At 36.3% G+C, this 19313-nt stretch overlaps 1 protein-coding gene across 49 annotated transcripts in view; it reads left to right on the top strand.

The window, feature by feature from the left end:
- The window catches only part of MEF2C (myocyte enhancer factor 2C), a 174521-nt gene that overhangs the window by 86254 nt on the left and 68954 nt on the right, over positions 1 to 19313 (top strand). For all 49 annotated transcript variants that reach the window (XM_021082248.1, XM_021082273.1, XM_021082274.1 and 46 more), the window contains 1 exon segment: positions 11109 to 11312. In XM_021082248.1, the coding sequence (XP_020937907.1) occupies positions 11109 to 11312 (204 nt within the window).

Here is a 19313-nt window from a genome sequence, read left to right as displayed (position 1 = left end):
CTGTAGTTGAATCACAGAGATTGTGCACCACAGACTTTCTGTATATCCCGTGTGATGTGAGGCATTTTAAACTCATACAGCTAAATTTTTTCCTTTACTGCCAAAAAAGGATTGTCTCAACTGCCATAAGACTTATTCATTAGCTTTCCTTTAGTAAGAAATCAGAGAGGCCAAAATGTTCACAAGGAAACAGATAACTCCCTCCTCTAGAATTTTGTCCCTGAGTTTAAGAAATAAGCTCTTCCTTGAGCTTGAGCACTAAAAGATTTTTTTGTTGTTTCAGTTCTAATTTATGTATTTCATAGAAGTTCCATTTGAAAGTATAATTTAGAAAAACCCAAATGCTTATATTTATTGTATCTCAAACACCTTGTGTAGCAAGTTGACATGGAATGACACCTTCCACCTATGAATGCACTTTTGGCACACACCATTCTGTGTGCCACAGATCCCCTTTTGCTTTGCAAATGCATAAACTGTGTATGACATTATATTACTGAGAAACCAACACTAAAAATATAAACATTATAAATAGACCACATAAAACTAAGAGGTTTCTTCCAAACTAGAGATTAAAGAACATGTTGCTAATTGTTTCAAAAGCCATGTCCTTTGCAGTCTAGACTTCCTTTAACATTGTAATGTATTTATTTAAAATGAGCTCCTTTGAAAATTATTACAGCAAAAGTATTTTTAAGGTTTACATCCCAACATAGTCTTATTGAAGGCAATTAGAACCCCAGCCACCATCAAGAATTTTTGGTTAAAAGAATAAGAGTAACAACATCATTAAATTAAATGAAATTCCATAATATGGAATATGCATGTGTGTTTCTTTTGAAATATGTTGGACCACTAATAGGAATAAGAGAATCACTCTCAATGTTTGGATATTTGACTTTTAATTTTAAGTTGGAACAGTTGAGCTTAAGAAATCACTAACATTTAAATAACATTTCAACAAATGTAACTGTTTGGAAACTACAACGGAGACAGCCTCCTGCCTTCTGTCTTACAAGGATTGATTTGGAAGGCCCTGAGGGAGAAAATATTGGAGTTAGGAGGTAAAACTGAAGCCATTGTGGAAAGGAAGAAGTTACACTCTTCCTGTTATGACAGGAAACATAGACAAATGTGCTTCCTGAGCATTTACTCAGCAGGGAATGAAGTAGTCTTTGACCTTTACCTTAGGTACATTTTGGCTTTGTTAAAATAGTAAACATGTTTTTGCCCCCCAAATCTAAATCTGGTTTGTTTGATTCTTTTAAGATTCAAATTTTATATTTCATATATATGAGGTATAAAGAAACAAGTATTTTTTATGACTGCATCTACAGATTGGATTTAGAATGTAAATCAGCCCTTTAAACAAACCAAGCAGAGCTCAGCAGCATTTATAAAAAAATTAAAAGCAAATTGTACTATAGTCTTCTCTTTTTAAAATCCAAAACATTCTTGGGCTTATAAATGGACCACAATAAAATCTTTTAAATCCTAGATTGAATAATTATAGCTCATCATTCTTCCTTTTCCTCATGAACATAAATATATCAGAAATCAACTATGACAAGTTTTAAAACCCAGATGCTGAGTTTGTTAACTGGCACTCAAGTTTATTAATATGCATTCAATTCTTTAATTGTAATCTAACCCATTGTATTATTTTCCCTTAAAATAATGTGCAGTGCACAAGATTTCAAGTTTTATTTTGGGATTTCGGATATTGACTTAGGGTGAGGGTCAGTAGAGTTCTAAATTCCACACTCTCAGCCCCCTATTTTAATCCTTTTATTGTGTTCAGAATTTTAGGAACTACCATCCTTTGGAAATCCTACTACATTGCAGCAAAACTGGGCTCAGTTTGCTGGAGGCTAACGAGGACAATAGTCCTCTTTGCAGCAGAACACACTGCTGTCTCATCCTCGCAAGTTATGCTGGAGGGTTACAAGCACATGGTAGCAGTCTGCTTAAAAGAGTCCCTCACTGCTCTTTAAAGAGCCTTTCATTGATGATGGCAGGCCCCGTCATTGTATAAAGGAGCGCTTGTCTAGAACACAAGTCTGCAGTGGCACTACTTCCTCCCACCGAGAGTAATCACCAGGCCTAAAGCTCGCAAGCCTTTCTAATGACAGACCGAATTAAACAAAATAAAATGGAAGAGGAATACTTTAGAACAGTTGCACCATTACTTACTGTCAGGAATAAGCTGGGGGAAGAAAAAAAGCATTTAAGACGGCATTTCCCTTTTTTTCAATTAAAGATTGTCGTTACAGACTCTTGACTCCATCCCTAACCCTTTAAACACATAGGAAGACCTAGTGGCTCTGGATTAGAGAGCGCATTGTATCTGTGAACTGTCCATCTTGTCCCTCATTAGTCACTCCATTTCCTTAGCGGGGAGGAAACCAAGAGATTATCTAGGCTGTGGGTGAGGAGGGTTGGATCTGAAATATTTTCATAGGATGGTGGTCATATTAATCATGACTCTATTTGGACAAGGAAAAAAAACCCTAATAAAAACCCTCAAAACTTAGAAAAAAGAATTAGCTGGATATGTTAATCCCAAATGCGTTCTAAAACAGAGAAACTAATATTACTTTATGAATTAAAGAAATGAGTAAAAAGTTCTCCAATCACTGAGCAGACTCATCAAGCAGTTATTAACATCACACTGGGAGAATTCTGATTGGTAGGAAGAAGTATTAGAGACCCATAGATAAAATTATCCTTGTTTCCCTTTAGTAATGCATCTGAAGTCATTTAGTTAGGCTCTGCTGTTCTCATAGATGTGAATAGCTGCTGTTTCCAAAGGTCTTTTTCTTTCATTTATTCTTTCCTATAAGATGCACGGACTCCCACAGTTAAAATATGGCAGGAAAGTTCTCCTGAGGTGACTTTATAAATGTAGCCAGGATTAGAAGGGTGAACAGAGGAGGCCTGCATGTGGCGTGGAGCCTCATTATTGAATGCCCTTTCCATTACTCAGTTATCTAACTAATTTCCCTACCCTGTAGGAAATGATACAGGACTTGTCTTCCATGTTAGAACTTGTTATTTACATTGACTGTGTGTAAATCAGAGACACACCTTTTTTATTCTGGCTGTAAACAGACTTATATTTGCTACCAACCAAAATGCTTCTCATTTTGCGACATTTAAATAAACATCCATAAATATAGAACTAGTGTGTGCCCGCTAGTGCATGCATGTGGTTCTCACTGGCTTTAGTGGGAATGTCTGGAAGTCTGAGGGCAGAGGTGGCTACAGAGTCCACATAAAAGGACCTTTGGTTTATTGTCAGGACCTAGCAACCAACTTCTTCTCAATTTTAGGATTATTAACATTATTTTTTTTTTTTACTTCAAGCTAGAAAGCTGTCCTTATACTAATTAACACATTGCGCACTACTCTGCTTGTACTCATCAGAATTGCTAACAATCCTTAAGGTACTTGTGCAATGCTTGATTCATCCATACTGTGCTTAACTGCAGACCCTGAAACACAGTTATCTAAAAAAGAGAAGGAACACTAACTAATAGAAAGCAAGATGTATATTGTGTGAAGAGGATTCTATTTCTGGTTAATCCAGGGACTAGTTTTGTGGCCCTGGGTAAGGCAATTTCACTTCTTTGTTTACAGTATCATCTGAGAAATGAGGGTGATAAACTGTGCCAAATAATAACTTCGAAGAGATGCTGTTAAATGTAGGAAGATAGCTTATGAAGTCTTTGAATTTCTTTAGAAAACGTACCAAAGTCAACACTCTTATCTAAAAACAATTATAAAAAAAAACTATATGCTGTAATTTCACCAACAAACCCACACACAAAATTTGACCCAGTCCAGTTTTTCTTCTGTTTAATTTTACCAAATGTACATCTTTGCTGTAAGTTAATATGACCAAAAAAAAAAAAAGAAAAAGAACTGTGAAATTTCCCTCTCAGTGGCAGACTTCCTATTAACATAGTTTGAGCTTGCATAGAAATTCATTTTTAGCTATTCATTTTGGATTGCAAAAAAAAAAAAAAAAAAAAAAAGTAATTCTTCCATCTATCCATTCATTCATTCAGCCAATACTTAGCCAATTATTATTCTGGGACTCCAGGTCACAAGAGCAGACAGGAGATGTTCCAAGCTTTCAAGAAAAGCTTGGGGTCTAGTTGAGAGAGAGACTCTAATCTAAACATGATAATGGTAAGACAAGTTGGCAGGTCCTTGGAGAGCAATCTTTTACAGTATGTAACAAGAAGTGACTGAACCTGACACATCAGGGAAAAAATACTACCTACCTTGTATAGTGTTTCACTGCCAACATGTTACTTACATTTCTGTGTTCCTTCATTTAACCCTCATCGCAATTCTTTTTTTTTTTTTTTTTCACAATACAAGATTTACTTTATTTTTTTTTTTTTTTTTTTTTAAATTTTATTTAAATTTTATTTTCCCACTGTACAGCAAGGGGGTCAGGTTATCCTTACATGTATACATTACAATTACCGTTTTTCCCCCACCATTTCTTCTGTTGCAACATGAGTATCTAGACATAGTTCTCAATGCTATTCAGCGGGATCTCCTTGTAAATCTATTCTACATTGTGACTGATAAGCCCAAGATCCCGATCCCTCCCACTCCCTCCCCCTCCCATCAGGCAACCACAAGTCTCTTCTCCAAGTCCATGATTGATTTTCTTTTCTGAGGAGATGTTCATTTGTGCTGGATATTAGATTCCAGTTATAAGTGATGTCATATGGTATTTGTCTTTGTCTTTCTGGCTCATTTCACTCAGTATGAGATTCTCTAGTTCCATCCATGTTGCTGCAAATGGCACCTCATCGCAATTCTATAACATACCCATTATTACTTCCACTTTACAGGTGAGGAAACTGGGGTTTGGGTACATTAAACAGTTCAATCAAGAGCACACAGCTTATACATGGCAGACCTCAGACCTGATTTTAAATCCCCATGTTTTTGCTTCCACACCACAGAGCCTCAGTAATGATGCATATATACTGTTTCTTTCAAAATATTTTAGGGAGTTCCCACCATGGCACAATGGGTTAAGAATCCAACTGCAGTTGCTCAGGTCATTGTGGAGGCTCAGGTTCTATCTCCACCCAGAGCAGTGGGTGTAAGAGGTTGTGTGTGACTTGAGTGGGATGGTTTTAAGACCCCTGAAGACCTCAGTGTTTCTGGAGGCCCATCACACACCATATCAAACATGGAAATGTGTCCTGATTCCACTTTAAATTAGTTTATAAATAACCATGAGTTGAACTAGGGAAAAAAGGTGCCCAGAACAGCAAAGTTACTGAACAACGTGGCCCTTTGCAAGAGATTATCCTTAAACTTAACACTCATCAGTTAATTCATATTTATTTATTTATTTATTTGTCTCTTTTAGGGCCGCACACGCGGCATGTGGAGGTTCCCAGGCTAGGGGTCTAATCGAAGCTACAGCTGCTGGCCTACACCACAGCCACAGCAACGCCGGATCCTTAACCCACTGAGCAAGGCCAGGGATTGAACCTGAAACCTCATGGTTCCTAGTTGGATTCATTTCCACTGTGCCACGACAGGAACACCTTAATTAATATTTAAATCATCCAATTACTACCAGCTAGTCTCAAGTCTGTAATGTTGTGATGAGGATTTCATCACTTTGCTGAACTCATCAGAAAGTTTAATAAATTTTTATTCAACGAATGCAATCATTCAGACTTTTAGTTTCTTTCCCTTTACCTCTGTATCCTGTGATTGTAAAATTCAGTTGCTATCTTTATACTTTTCTGTCCTTCATGGTGAGTCATCTGGGCAGGCAATAAAGACCACTTTTCTTTGAACTTTTTGAGATATTTTTTTCTTGAAGTCTAGGGCGCATATACTTATGTGTATATATTTCTCTCCAGACATTTTCTAACTTCTCTGTTACACATTCCAAGTGGTATAATTACTTTCTCTCAAGACTTCCATCACTAACATGTTAAACTTTTTAGGAAAACAAATACATATATCCAAAAGCTGTTATTTTTTGAGAGATTAAATTGTCCAAAAGTATCTAATTTTTATTAAGATTGTCAGAGTTTAACATACAGTATTTTCATTTTGTAATCCGTTTGTTCAGCAAATGTTCCTTGAGTGTCCATTGGTCAGTCTGGGTGAGGCCTGAGATAGGGTCTTCAGGGAACTCAGAAGCCAGCAGGAGAGTCAGATTCAAACAACCAACCAACTCTGTCATATAAAAAGATCCAGAGGACAGCAATGACGAGGAATGAGTGTTATTTGAATGTGACCACGAGAGCTTCATAGAAGTTGGCATTTAAACGAAGCCTCGCAGCCACTGTGGGTGCCTGCCAATGGCCAGATGGAAGGGGGGTAGGGCCGTAATAACCACAATCAGCTTCCACTGAGTACTAGATAAGAAATAACCAAATAGGGTAGGTTTCATTTCATATTCCTCTTGATTAGGTTAACATCTACTTTATTTTTCTTGCTCAGTCTAGAGAAAAGATTGGTCAGAAAACAAAAACTGAATCCACCCAACGCTGGATGAAAATACAATTTCAGATCATTACACATGACTGAAAATATAATGCTATTAGCCAAGGAATACATTTTGATTCAAATAGAGAAAATTCCTTTGAAGCATTAGAGAATTAAATGACTGTTTTTCCTCCAGCCATGAGGATGAGACATGAACAAGGGAGATATATATGCACTAGAAGCCCTAGCACCCAGCACAAATATCTGGCATGGAGAATGCTCAATCCTCATTGCTTGGCACAATGTTTGGCTTGTAGAAAATGCTCAGTAAAACTTGTTTGAATTACTTTTATGTTTCTGTAAATAGATTTTCTTATTTCTTTGTCACTGAATTGTATGGAATTGTGTTTCATGAATGTGCCTTTTCTCAGTTCAAATTCTAATTTCAATTCCTGATTCGTATCTAATAAGTTCTAGAGTAATAGCATGAGATGTGTGATGCCTGCCCTTATGCTAGAATTTAAAACTTAAGGTTAATGTAAAACAATACTGAAATGTCTTAATAAGATACCGTAATTACATTTGGAATTGTTTCAAGAGGTAAAGACAAAAAACATAAAAGGCTCAATATTTGCAGAGTAATCTTGCTTTCCATACATATATTACATATGAAGTCTCTTTAATTTTGAAAACTAAATGTAAATTATAGTGTCCACTTAAATAATATTGGCTTTATTCTCTTCTTGGTGCACCTTGATTGATGTAAACACTGGAAAAGAGTATCTCTTTGCCTAACTACTAGAAAAACAGTTTACCGTCTCACCTAAGGTTCAAAATTTGTTATTGAAATAGAAATGGACTTGTCCCCATTACAGACTATTGTCAAGTTATGAAAAATGTAATCATTACAATACATTATTATATTTAAGTATAAAAGCTCTGAATTGCAGTCTTTGTCATTGAGTGGCATATTTTAAACAAAGAGGAATATCCCAGTTCTCTTTAGAAAGCTTAATGCTGAAAAACAATTTAATCTAACTATGAACAATGAGAAAAAGCATTATTAAATACATTTTGAGTATGCTATGAAGAGTATGAACATAATACAGAATTAAATTTAGTGCAATTAAGAGTAGATTTTGAAGATATTTTCTTAAATGCTTTAATATAGAAATCATCATTTTGGTTTGCAGTTTTAATGAAAAAAAGCTATATGCACTGACTTTTTTGATAAGTATTATTAAATAAGTATGCATTATCCAGCAGCCAGTTTGGTTACACAAAAGTTGAGAAGTACCTAAAAGTAAACACAAATAGTGGCTTTAATGATATTTCTGTGCTGAAATGTACTTTGATGGTGAGTGTTGTAACGTGCTAAATTCTGAGGTTTGAGTACAACAGAAACCATACTGTATTGAGACATTCCACCTACAGTTTGTGGTCATGAAAGCCTGATTAAAAGTGGTTTTCGATATATGAAAGTATTTTGGGTCAGTGCCTTCTGTATTGAACCTACTCTGTAGCTTATTTCACTAAATAAAATACCAATGTGCAAGTATATTTGCATAACAAAATTGCATCTAAAAGAATTATTAAAAGACATTTTGTGTAAATCTGTGTAATTAAAGATGATGCTGTTAAGATAGTCTTTATTTAACTCATCCCTAATACCAATAATGACTCATCTGAATGAACCATAATAAAAAAAGTTTCAAAAGTAGTATGATAATCAGATATGAAAATAAAACACTAGCCATGTTTTATTAGAAGCACTTTGGTAAGACAATCAATAAACATAAAACAGAAGGTGAGACATTGGCAATTATTACAAAGAAAAATCACCCAATACATATCTGAGTAGATCTGCCTAGCTGATGTGGGCTGGTAAATACCTAAATGCTGTATTTTCCAAAGAATGACCAATCAGCAGGGCTTCCATAGTTCAGCTTTATCTTTCTATCGGAAATAGTAAGATCCTCAAATAGCATTGATCAGTAGACTCTTTGAGCCATGAGGATGGGTATATTTTGTAAGTTCTTTTCCTGTAAGTCAGCTAAGAAAGGGATGGGAACTAAGATTAATTGAGTATATACTTTAAACACAAAGCTTGATATTGTATGTAAGTTATTTTATATAATCCTTGCAGCAACCCTAGGAGTAGGTGTTAATCTACATTTTAAAGATGAAAAATCAAACTCAGAGAAAAGCCAAATTTGAAGAAGTTAAGTGACCTAACTTCTCATGACAAATAAACAGCAGATCAGCATTCAAGCTAGGATCCCCTGAATCCAAACCCTATGTTCTTCCCTTTCTATCATGCTGCCTTCATCACAAAAATGATGAAGAATATAATTGGAGTTCCTGTTGTAGCTCAGCGGATAAGGAACCCTACTAGTATCCAAGAGGATGCAGGTTCGATCCCTGGCCTCGCTCAATGGGCCGGGGATCTGGCATTGCCGTGAGCTGTGGTGTAGGTCACAAACATGGCTCGGACCCTGCTTTGCTGTGGCTTGGTATAGGCCAGCAGCTGCAGCTCTAATTCAACCCCTGGCCCAGGAACTTCCATATGTTGCAGGTGCAGCCCTAAAAAAAAAAAAAAGAAAAAAAATATAAAATCATTATTAAGTACAGATTTACCTTTTAAAAATTCCATTTATGAGATGCTAAATAAAAATCTGGTGGGGGAATGCTATCACAATTTTCTATCATATATATCAATTTGATATTCTAAAAAACATATAATAATTTTCTGTATTTAATTCTTTATACTACAGATCATTACCATGCACCCATATGTCTGCTTTTCTAGGCAATGAAGATAGATACAGCAGTGAGCAAAATAAAATGGTCCATGTCCTTATGGAACATGCACCGTAATGGAAGAGACGGACGTTAAATAAGTGATCACACAAAAAATTATGCAAACTATAAAAAGATATAAGTGCTATAAGAAAAAATAAAGGGTAATAGATAAAACAATCCGTATTAACACAAGAGCGGAGAAATGAGGAAATCAGGAAGTTGGCTTTTCTGTCTGCTAGTCCACAGTTCCTGTCAACACATTTATTTAGATTTGTAGAACCGGGGGCGGGAGGGGGAATTCAGAATCCATTTGGTGGTCTCTAGTTTAGATGACTGAGTTTATGGTGACAAGGAGGACCTAGGAAGAAGAACAAATTCAAGGGCGAAGATGAGTTAGGGCTTTGGAGGTTTGAGGTTCGGGGACATTCAGATAGACATGGGACTGGAGGACATCCTGGGTATCTGGAGACAGAGAGAAAGATAAGGAGTGGGCATCTAAAGTGAGACAGTTTGGATTTGAAGGTGAGAAAAAATTATAGTCACCTTAGAAAACAATCATAAAGTTAGTCAGCATTTCCCAGGGTTTATGCCTCCAAAACCTGGCTCTGAAGAATGACAGTAAGCGTTCCTCAAAATGAATCAATAAGCAAACAAATGTTCTGTCAGTGGTAAGTTTGCTTAAAGTTCAAAGGGTTTCTCAGAGCCTTCAATATATGAATGTGCCTCATTTCCCAAATGTACTGGACCATTGAACTTTTTGTCTTAAGGAGTATTTTATAAAAATAATATTCTACAAAAGGCCTGCTGGGAAACACTGGATCATATAAAGGTTTCTAATGAAGAATGCTCATTTTTGGTGAGCAGACTGGAGTTGAATCAAGAAAAGACTGAAAGTGGGAATAGTGAAATGCGTGTGTACTTTGTCAGGTAGATGTGTGCAAGGCTAGAGAGGGAGCTGTTGTAGCCGGCTCATCAGGAGAAAGCAAGGAGAAGAGTGACATTTTGAAGATGGGGATGAATTGAGGAGGGGATGGTTTCAGACAGGGAGCTCACCCAGGACAGGAAGCTGATAAGGGCATGAATGATAGCAATGCCTGGGAAATAGACAAGAGAATGGAACCTGAGAAACGTTTTGAGGGAAGGAATTATGGGACTTGGTAATAGATTAGATTAAAAGAAGAGAAAGGCAAAAATAACAATACACTTTCTGGCCTGGGCGAGAAAGAAAGATACACAGAAGAATGAAAACAAAACCCTAACGGTGTTATGGCTAAAGCACTTCCCAACTCCCTGCTGGATTTCTAGAAAACAGAATACAGCTCTCTGAAAGTACAGTCAGACCCCTTCAACTGCTCTCGGTTAAATGGCATGAGACTAAACAATTTTGAGGATTTTTGAACATGGATCTAACTAAAATACTCTGTCCATAATATCATGTCCAGTCTTCAAGTGGTCAAAAAAATAAGCTCCAAATTTATAATTAAGGAATATGCTAACCTGCTGAAATTAACTTTTTTAAATCTTGAATTGCTCAAAGAAACATGAACAGTTCTCTGGTCACCTTCATTAAAATGCCCGGCATTAAATCTGGCATTTACAGGTTCACATTCAACAACAAGCTAGAAATCACACATTTTTCAAATTCTAAGCAGAAATTAGTTTTAGATTTATTTGCTTTCTTTCCAAATGTGTTAGTGCCCAAGGGCTCTGACAACGACACATTTTGTTTTACAAAGGAAAAAAGTACTGTATTTTTATTTTTTTAAAGGCATGCTTCCTTTTCCCTCTCTCTCTGAAAAACCTGCCTGCTTTCTTTTTCCCAGGTGACATTTACAAAGAGGAAATTTGGGTTGATGAAGAAGGCTTATGAGCTGAGCGTGCTGTGTGACTGTGAGATCGCGCTGATCATCTTCAACAGCACCAACAAGCTGTTCCAGTATGCCAGCACGGACATGGACAAGGTGCTGCTCAAGTACACGGAGTACAACGAGCCGCACGAGAGCCGGACGAACTCAGACATCGTGGAGGTGAGAGCGCAGGCGTGCTAAGAGAACCCCCAAACTCAGGCAGTCCCGGGTGTTTGGACGTTCCATCCCTTTCCCCTCCTCCACACAAGCACAACCTTCCTTTTCCTGAGATGTTCATATTCTTACAGGTGTGCCTGGGGTTATTACCCCAACTATTAACTCCATCCTTTCCTCAGAATGCAAGTTAGAGTGATAAGATAATAGGGACTATGTGAATCGGGTCCTTTCGAGAAATCCAGCACCTGTGTCAAATTATTAACCTCATCTTTCATGACTCATCGTTGTCTGCCACAGTGTCAGGCCGCCAGAATTGGGAACTGTAGCCAGGGGACTGCTCACCCACATTTTAGATTACTTCTCATGATTTCTCTTAAGTATACACTAGTTTCCCAGCACAAAGAGAAGGATTTTTTAATGAGTTCACCCAACTTTACATTTGTGTTTCATTTTGTCTCTTTATAATTCATTCTTCCTAATGAATTCTTGCTAAAAGAATAAAGACAGTTATTCTCCTAGAAATGTTTTTCCCCAAAATTATGTAATTTAATATGCACTATTAATATACACAGAATCAGATATCTGATGAAAATGAACTTCTAAATGTTACTGAGTATTTTATCAAAGTGAGATTTAAAACATTGTTTTATTGTGCCAAAATAAATAGGCGTCATGTTGAAACTCAAAAATATTATTGATTTGTTCGCATAAATAACATTGCCATACAATTTTAAAAGCTTCTCACATGTATCATATAAATGTGATTGTCCTACAGTACCCTTCATAAGCAATGAATACTAAACCAAAAAGGAAGAGGTATAATAAGGTCTATGTCTCCATTATACAGAGATATAGTCTCCCCATCTATTTTCCTCAACTGTTTACTTATATTTTCCTAGATTGTCACTGCTTTTGCAAAATTAGGAGAAAATAAACATTCCAGAATTATGTATTTAGGAGGTCCCTTTCCGGCTCAGCAGTTAACAAACCCGATTAGGATCCATGAGGATGCGGGTTTGATCCCTGACCTTACACAGTGGGTTAAGGATCTGGCATTGCTGTGAGCTGTGGTGTAGGTTGCAGATGCGGCTCAGATCTCGCATTGCTGTGGCTGTGGTGTAGGCCAGCAGCTGTAGCTTCGATTCGACCCCTAGTCTGGGAACTTCCATATCGTGCGGGTATGGCCCTAAATAAATTAATTAATTAATTAAAAGTGCGGGGTGGGGGAGAAGTATGTATTTAGAATCAGTCTGCCAGAGTACAAGTTATTCTTGCTATAGCTTAAACTGGTTCCATATTATCAAAAAATCTAGTTGTAATCCTGATCAAATTAATCTGCCTCTCAAATCTATCTTCCCTTTACCTGTTATAATTGTCTTAAGATTAATTTTCATTTCTTTGCTCTTAATTGGAAGTTCTTGAAAAGTATTTAGCTAACCAATTAATTTTTTTGCCTAATAAGCCCAAACAATTTCAGAGAAACAGACGTGGTTGATAAGTAGACCTAATGTGTTTAAAATACTTTCAGATTTGCAGTACTGCACATTCACTTTTTCATTGACTAAGGATTTTAGCTGTGGGCTTGCCTTGATGGCAAAATTTAAGATTATTTATAAAATTTACCTATTATGTATTTCAGATATTGTATTCATGTACACAAAAATACATAAACAGAAACATGAAGAGAACTAGTCAGTTATCAGATCTCATAAATGCTTCATCATGTGTGTCTGTATGTATATGTGCACACTCACATTTAAAATAAGTTCTGGGAGTTCCCATCCTGGCTCAGCAGAAACGAATCTTACTAGCATCCATGGGGACACAGGTTCGATCCCTGGCCTCACTCAGTGGGTTAAGAATCTGGTGTTGCCGTGAACTGTGGTGTAGGTCGCAGACGAGACTCGGATCTGACGTTGCCGTGGCTGTGGTATAGGCTGGCAGCTACAGCTCCAATTCAGCCGCTAGCCTGGGAACCTCTATATGCCGCAGGTGCAGCCCTAAAAAAAATAAAATAAGTTCTAAACACAAAACAACTCTATACTCAAAACTCCACTACCAAAATCATTACAACAAACACAGCAGGATGACAAAAAATTTGAATTGGAATTTGTCATCAAACTTGAACTGTTCTAGTCCTTAATATGTGGAATGCAGTAAAACTATATTAAACTACTTGAAAATTTGTTTTCTTAGGAGTTTAAAAATCTATGAAATTATCTTTTGAGAGCTTCATTCAGGAAAATACTGTGTGAGTTAAAGGATATTTAAAACTTAACATTAGGAGATTTTCATATTTTTGGACAGATGGATTATCTGAGCCATATTTCTTCAAGGTCATTGGGTTGAAAGTCACAGGGCTTGCATTTGGACCCTTGCCTTGCACAATCTTACTGTTTGACAAATTAGCAACTTCTCAGGGCTGAAGTTTTCTCGTCTCAAAAATGAAGGCAGTGAGTTTGAAAGTTCTTCACAGCTTTCTTTTAAAAAGCAAAAAAAAGTAGCAACTCCATTATTACCTTGCACTTAACATCAATAAAGTTTTGAATCTCTCAAAAAGATATTCTTCTAGATCAAAACTAAAGATGGTTTGATTATTTGGATAAAAATAGTAACATCTAAGATGACATAGGACTGCCCTGCTCAACTATATGAATCACATAGTCGTCACCAATTTGGCTTTCCCACACTTTAGCAAAACAGAGATGATAGGTAAAGAAATAAAGTGGAAACGCTAAGCTTGAGAGAGTTTACACCATTAAAAAAAAAAGACATAGAATATTTTTCAAAGTCCAGCTCACTGAAATCGTATCTTAAGATACTTGGTAGATGGAGTTCCCTGGTGGCCTAATGGTTAAGAATTCAGCATTGTCACTGTTGTGGCTCAGGTTCAATCCCAGGCCTAGAAACTTGAATATGCCACAGGCATGGCCAAAAAAAAAAAAAAAAATCCTGGTGGAAAAGAGAGGATTTGGGTGGGAAGCTACATTTATAACAAGTTTCCCAAGTAATTCTTACACACAGTAAGTTTGAAAACCTCTGGAACACTAAGACATAAATTGTGTTAGAGGCTAAGAACCTGTGATACATCAGGGACTTGAGCAATCACTTCTTAGAGTGGATCTAACACAGAACTGAGGGGGTAGTTTACTACTCCTGGGTAAAATTTTAAATCCTACTTATTTTAATTTAATGGAATACATTTAACTGAGTAAGTTTAATGAGGAGCATAGTATGTTTCATGAAGGGTCATTAGTTTTATATCTCCCTTTTGGACCATTACCCCTCTCCCTTAACCCTCTGAAAACAGTTTACTCACAAAAAAAAAAAAAAAAAAAAAAAAAAAAAAAAGATTGGCGCAGAGAGAGAAATAATATGATTCCCAGCATTCAGACTGAAATACAAATTTCTGGGCCATACCAGAGTAGTGTTACAGGGTCATAGGAAATTGTGCAGTGTGTGGGTGTTGAAAAAGATTCCTTCTTTTAGTAAAAAAAAGCTCTTCGTAATTATCATGTCTTTGCTTGATAATTAGCCCTACTGTTACAATGGCACGGAGACTTACAAAGACTTCATAGACAGACTGAAATCTTTTTTTATTATCATATTATAATGCAGCTTGAATATCTGTTTAGATACAATATATAAATATGCCATATTTAGTAAATGTGTTAAATTTCTAACCCACTGGTTAGAGAAAAACAAAAACAGTTATTGTATTAATGCGCTTATTTTGAAGAAAGTCTGTTGTGTTTAACTCTGTGACAAGTATACTGGACATTTATCCAAAATGCTAGCTTATGAGGCTGTTGAAATTCTACCAGGATTGTGACGGTATTAAGGAACTGCCTCTTCTACCTGTCTAGCTCCACTCCTGTTCCTCTTAGCTGCCTCCTTCTCTCACAGTTGATGCTGGGCCTTCTTCCTGAAGGAAGAGTTGGTGGGTGACCACACTTTAGGATGAGCTGAAAATCATAGGTCTCACAGAACATGTTTAAATCCTATAACACCTTCACTTGGCAATGACTTAGCAACCACCAGCTTATGCTCAGCACTGGTCAAGGGATACTGAACCAGAAGACAGGCATTCTTGTTGAGGATGTAAAACAGGTGTAAATCAGCTTGGGAACAATTGGAAGGCAAAGGAGCAGTCATCTCATTAGTGTCGTACTAACTTTTGAAAGGAAGGCTTAAGCTAAACAGTTGAGCAAGACTTTAAAACAGGTCATTGGGAATTCCTGTTGTGGCACAGCAGAATGAATCCAACTAGGAACCATCAGGTTTCGGGTTCGATCCCTGGCCTCACTCAGTTGGTTAAGGTTCTGGTGTTGCTGTGAGCTGTGGTGTAGGTTGCGGACATGGCTTGGATCTGGCGTTGCTGTGGCTGTGATGTAGGCTGGCAGCTGTAGCTCTGATTAGTCCCCTAGCCTGGGAACCTCCATATGCAGCAAGTGTGGCCCTAAAAACAAAACAAAACAAAACAAAAAACAGATCGTTGATCACCAGATCATTCCAAGTGATCCTTGGAGTGACAGAAGGCCCAGACAGGTTACCCCACATCCAGTTACAGGTTTTCTAACCATAGTACCTATATGGGAGCATCACTTAGCACCTGTCCAGTAGGGAACCTGTTACCCCTCAGTGACTCAGAGATTCTTTTAAGCAGCTCATCTAATCTGGGCAGGTAGCCACATGACCAAGTGTAGACATGGAATAAATCACAAAGCACCCTGCTGTTCCCTGGGAAATCAAAATAATGGATGTGACTCCTGAAGAAGGAACTTTTGATTCACAGATCTCTCAGTAGTGTACAACTGGCTTTTATTTATTTACTTACTTTTTCAGATGCAAGGATGGGCGAAAGAGAGGGGGGGAGTGGGGAGGGAGAGAGGAAAGAGAGAATAAGAGATTGTATTTACATGAAATTTTGTTTTCTGTCACTTGATTTCCTGTTTGGATTTAAAGACTTCTCAGGACAGTTATTCCAGCAAAAGTTTCCTTGGATGGTAATAATTAAGGCCTGAATTGGGATTGAAAAGGCCTTAAAGTAGCTTATAAATGTTATTGTTCAACAGTGCTACTAGAGGTTATCAATAAGCTAACCACCTTTACATAGTTGGTGAAAATTAAGAACAATTATTGTTGGAAGGCAAATGCATCAAATAGTGGAAATGGACTTCATTACAAACTCTGTATTACAGAATTCAAGAATAGATGTAAAATATTAAAAATGTGTCTTTTTTAGTTGAACTGTCATTACATCTAACCCAATTAAATAGGTTACAATTTTATACTTATAAAAAGTAGATACATGAAATTATTTTGATGCATGCTTTTTAGATGTATATTACACAGGTACTTTTCCTAAAAAAAAAAACACATGCACTTATTTATTTGATTATTTGTTGAATTTTCATTCTTTCATGCATTCACGGAACAAAGATTGGCTGAATTCCTGCCATGTGCTCAGTGCCATGAAATGCCTGGAGATATGAACAAAAACAAGGTCCCTCAAGGACTCTTGGTCCTTACGATTGCTCACAAGGCCATGAATGATCTGACCTTTGTATTTCTCTGCCTCTCTTGCCTCAGCTTTTGTTATTTCTCTCCAATCAGCACCACCCCAGCTCCCAACTCCCAACCTGTACTCAAGCCACCTAGTTATGTTTATATCCCTCACCTTCTCCAAACCCTGTTTGTTTTCTCATTCCTTACTAGGTCTTTACTTGGCTTTTATTTATCCTTCATTCAAGTCAAGACTCAATGTATACATTTAGAAAGCCATCCTTGAAATACCCCGTAATTTGTGTTAGGAGCTGTTGCCCTGTTACAGTCATAATATGTTCTGTTTTCCCCATCAAAGCACTATTGAAGCTGTTATCCAATTTTTGTCCCACACTAGATTTTAAACTCCTAAAGGTCAGGAAGTTTGTTTGCGATCATATATCCAGGACTTAATGTGAGGTCTCCAGACTGTTAGGCCCTTAGAATATATTTGTAGAAAAAATAAACAGGGGAAAAGTTATAATAGGATATCGCCAGGTGATTATCATATCATATAATATTACTCATTTAAAGTATGAAAAATGTTTTTATGGCTCCAGTGAAACAAGTCGATAAAATTTGATAAATTTTATGAAACACTATCAAAAACTAAGATAACCTAGATCTGTACTCATACAGTAGCCACTAGCCCCATGTCAAATGGGACAAGGGGAAATGTAGAATGCATTGATCATACAGAAAATTCTGTGGCACCAGCAGGATTAATTCTTCAGTAAGAAATCTGAGCAGTGTGTTTCAGAAGTGAAGAGCTGGGCAGCCTTGAGCTTTTAGAATTCAGAGCATAAATATTCGCTTGAGAGACACCAATTTGGAACTAAATACCGTAAAACTAAAAGTACATTTTACCCCACTCTGGTAACCACAGAGTCAATCAGTAAACTTACTACCTGGTCAGAAAGTACTGCGAGTTGTCCAGGCTGACAGGAGCACTAGCTGCAAGAGCTCAGTGATATGTGCTATTTTTTTAAATGTGAAGTTTGTGAACAGAAAGATGGTAGGTATTTCTTCTTACTATTTTAAGCTTACTTGAAGCAACATGGACCAGTATTTAACTTTATAATTAGTAATTAATTTCTTCAGAAAAGCAGTTTTTTCAGGAACTTACAGAAGTAATATTCTTGAGCTACATTAAGAATTCTTCTTGGATTGATATGTTATAATTAAAATAGTTATTGTGAGTAGCTCAGTAACTCTGCCCTGTCCTCTGTTAAACCAAGTAACTAATTGCTTTGCAACAGATAGTACTGAAAAATGAAGAAAGGATTAGTGTATTCTATAAAGATTTAAACCTTCAGTGTTGAAGCCTCTAAGAAAATGAGAAAATAGTGAATTTTGTTTAAAAAAAAAAAAGGTTTTTCATATTTATCATATATTGTAATGTTCATTTTTGTTTACATATCTTTAAAAAATTTTTATAAATCATGTTTGTATTTGTTCCCTAAAGTCTAAAAGAAGAAATGGATCTAAAAATGTATTCATATTTCTCATCATTACCACAATGGATTTTTATATATCAAATTTGAAAATTCATTCCTTTTTAAAAGTAATGCTCTTGCTTAATTTGCATACATTTCATAAACATGAAAAGCTGCTTCACATCTCATTTATTAAGAAAATCACTGCTGAACAAATAAAGTGCATGTTAGATTACTTAAGTTATATGCATAAGGCAATAAAACTGAATTTCATCTCATTGCACAGCTGTAATGTCTTAGTACTAACACAGAGTCAACAGAAAATTATTTAATAATAGTAGAAGCAGAAAAGACAATAAATTTAAAAATACAGCCTTTTGTCAGTAGTGTAACTACTTTGTCATTATTAATCATCACCATTTTGTCATTATTATTTTACATGAACCACCTTCAACTGGAGCAAACCAAAGTCCTCATGGTTTTTTTTCTCAATATCTAAGAGTGAAAGGGGAAAAATATTTAGCCTGGATCATAGTTGGCAATATTTAATGATATTCACAGATTTCATGGCACGTAGAACTTAGTGTTGGACAGCAAACTTGAACCAAAGGGTTGCCTTCTAGTCCTTGATAGCCCCTAAACAAAAGTAACTTTGGTTTTAAAAGGTATCAAATAAGATAACAAAGAGTAGAACTTCCTTACATCCTTAGGATTGGTACTAAGTATATCACTGTGAAATATTCAAAAGTGAACTTTTAGGAGTAACTCCAGGGTCCTGCCTAGAGTCAGAATAAAAGATGATGAGTCTTTAATCAAAGGATGTTTATTATTTCAACTGCCTCACTGTATTTTTTTAAAATTCTTATTATAAATCTATCTCCCTTCCCTGAAGGACATAATGATGTTTTATTAAATCTCTGTAACTCAAACTGCTTGCTTAATGTATGGCACTTTGTAGATATTTAATAAATATTATATACATATATACATAGGTATATATAAAACAACTTACTGATGGTATAAA

This window comes from Sus scrofa, chromosome 2 (genome assembly GCF_000003025.6).
Source record: "Sus scrofa isolate TJ Tabasco breed Duroc chromosome 2, Sscrofa11.1, whole genome shotgun sequence".
Classification (NCBI taxonomy): Eukaryota; Metazoa; Chordata; class Mammalia; order Artiodactyla; family Suidae; genus Sus; species Sus scrofa.
The sequence above is the reverse complement of the archived record's forward strand: the minus strand, read 5'-3'. Positions and strand labels throughout refer to the sequence as shown.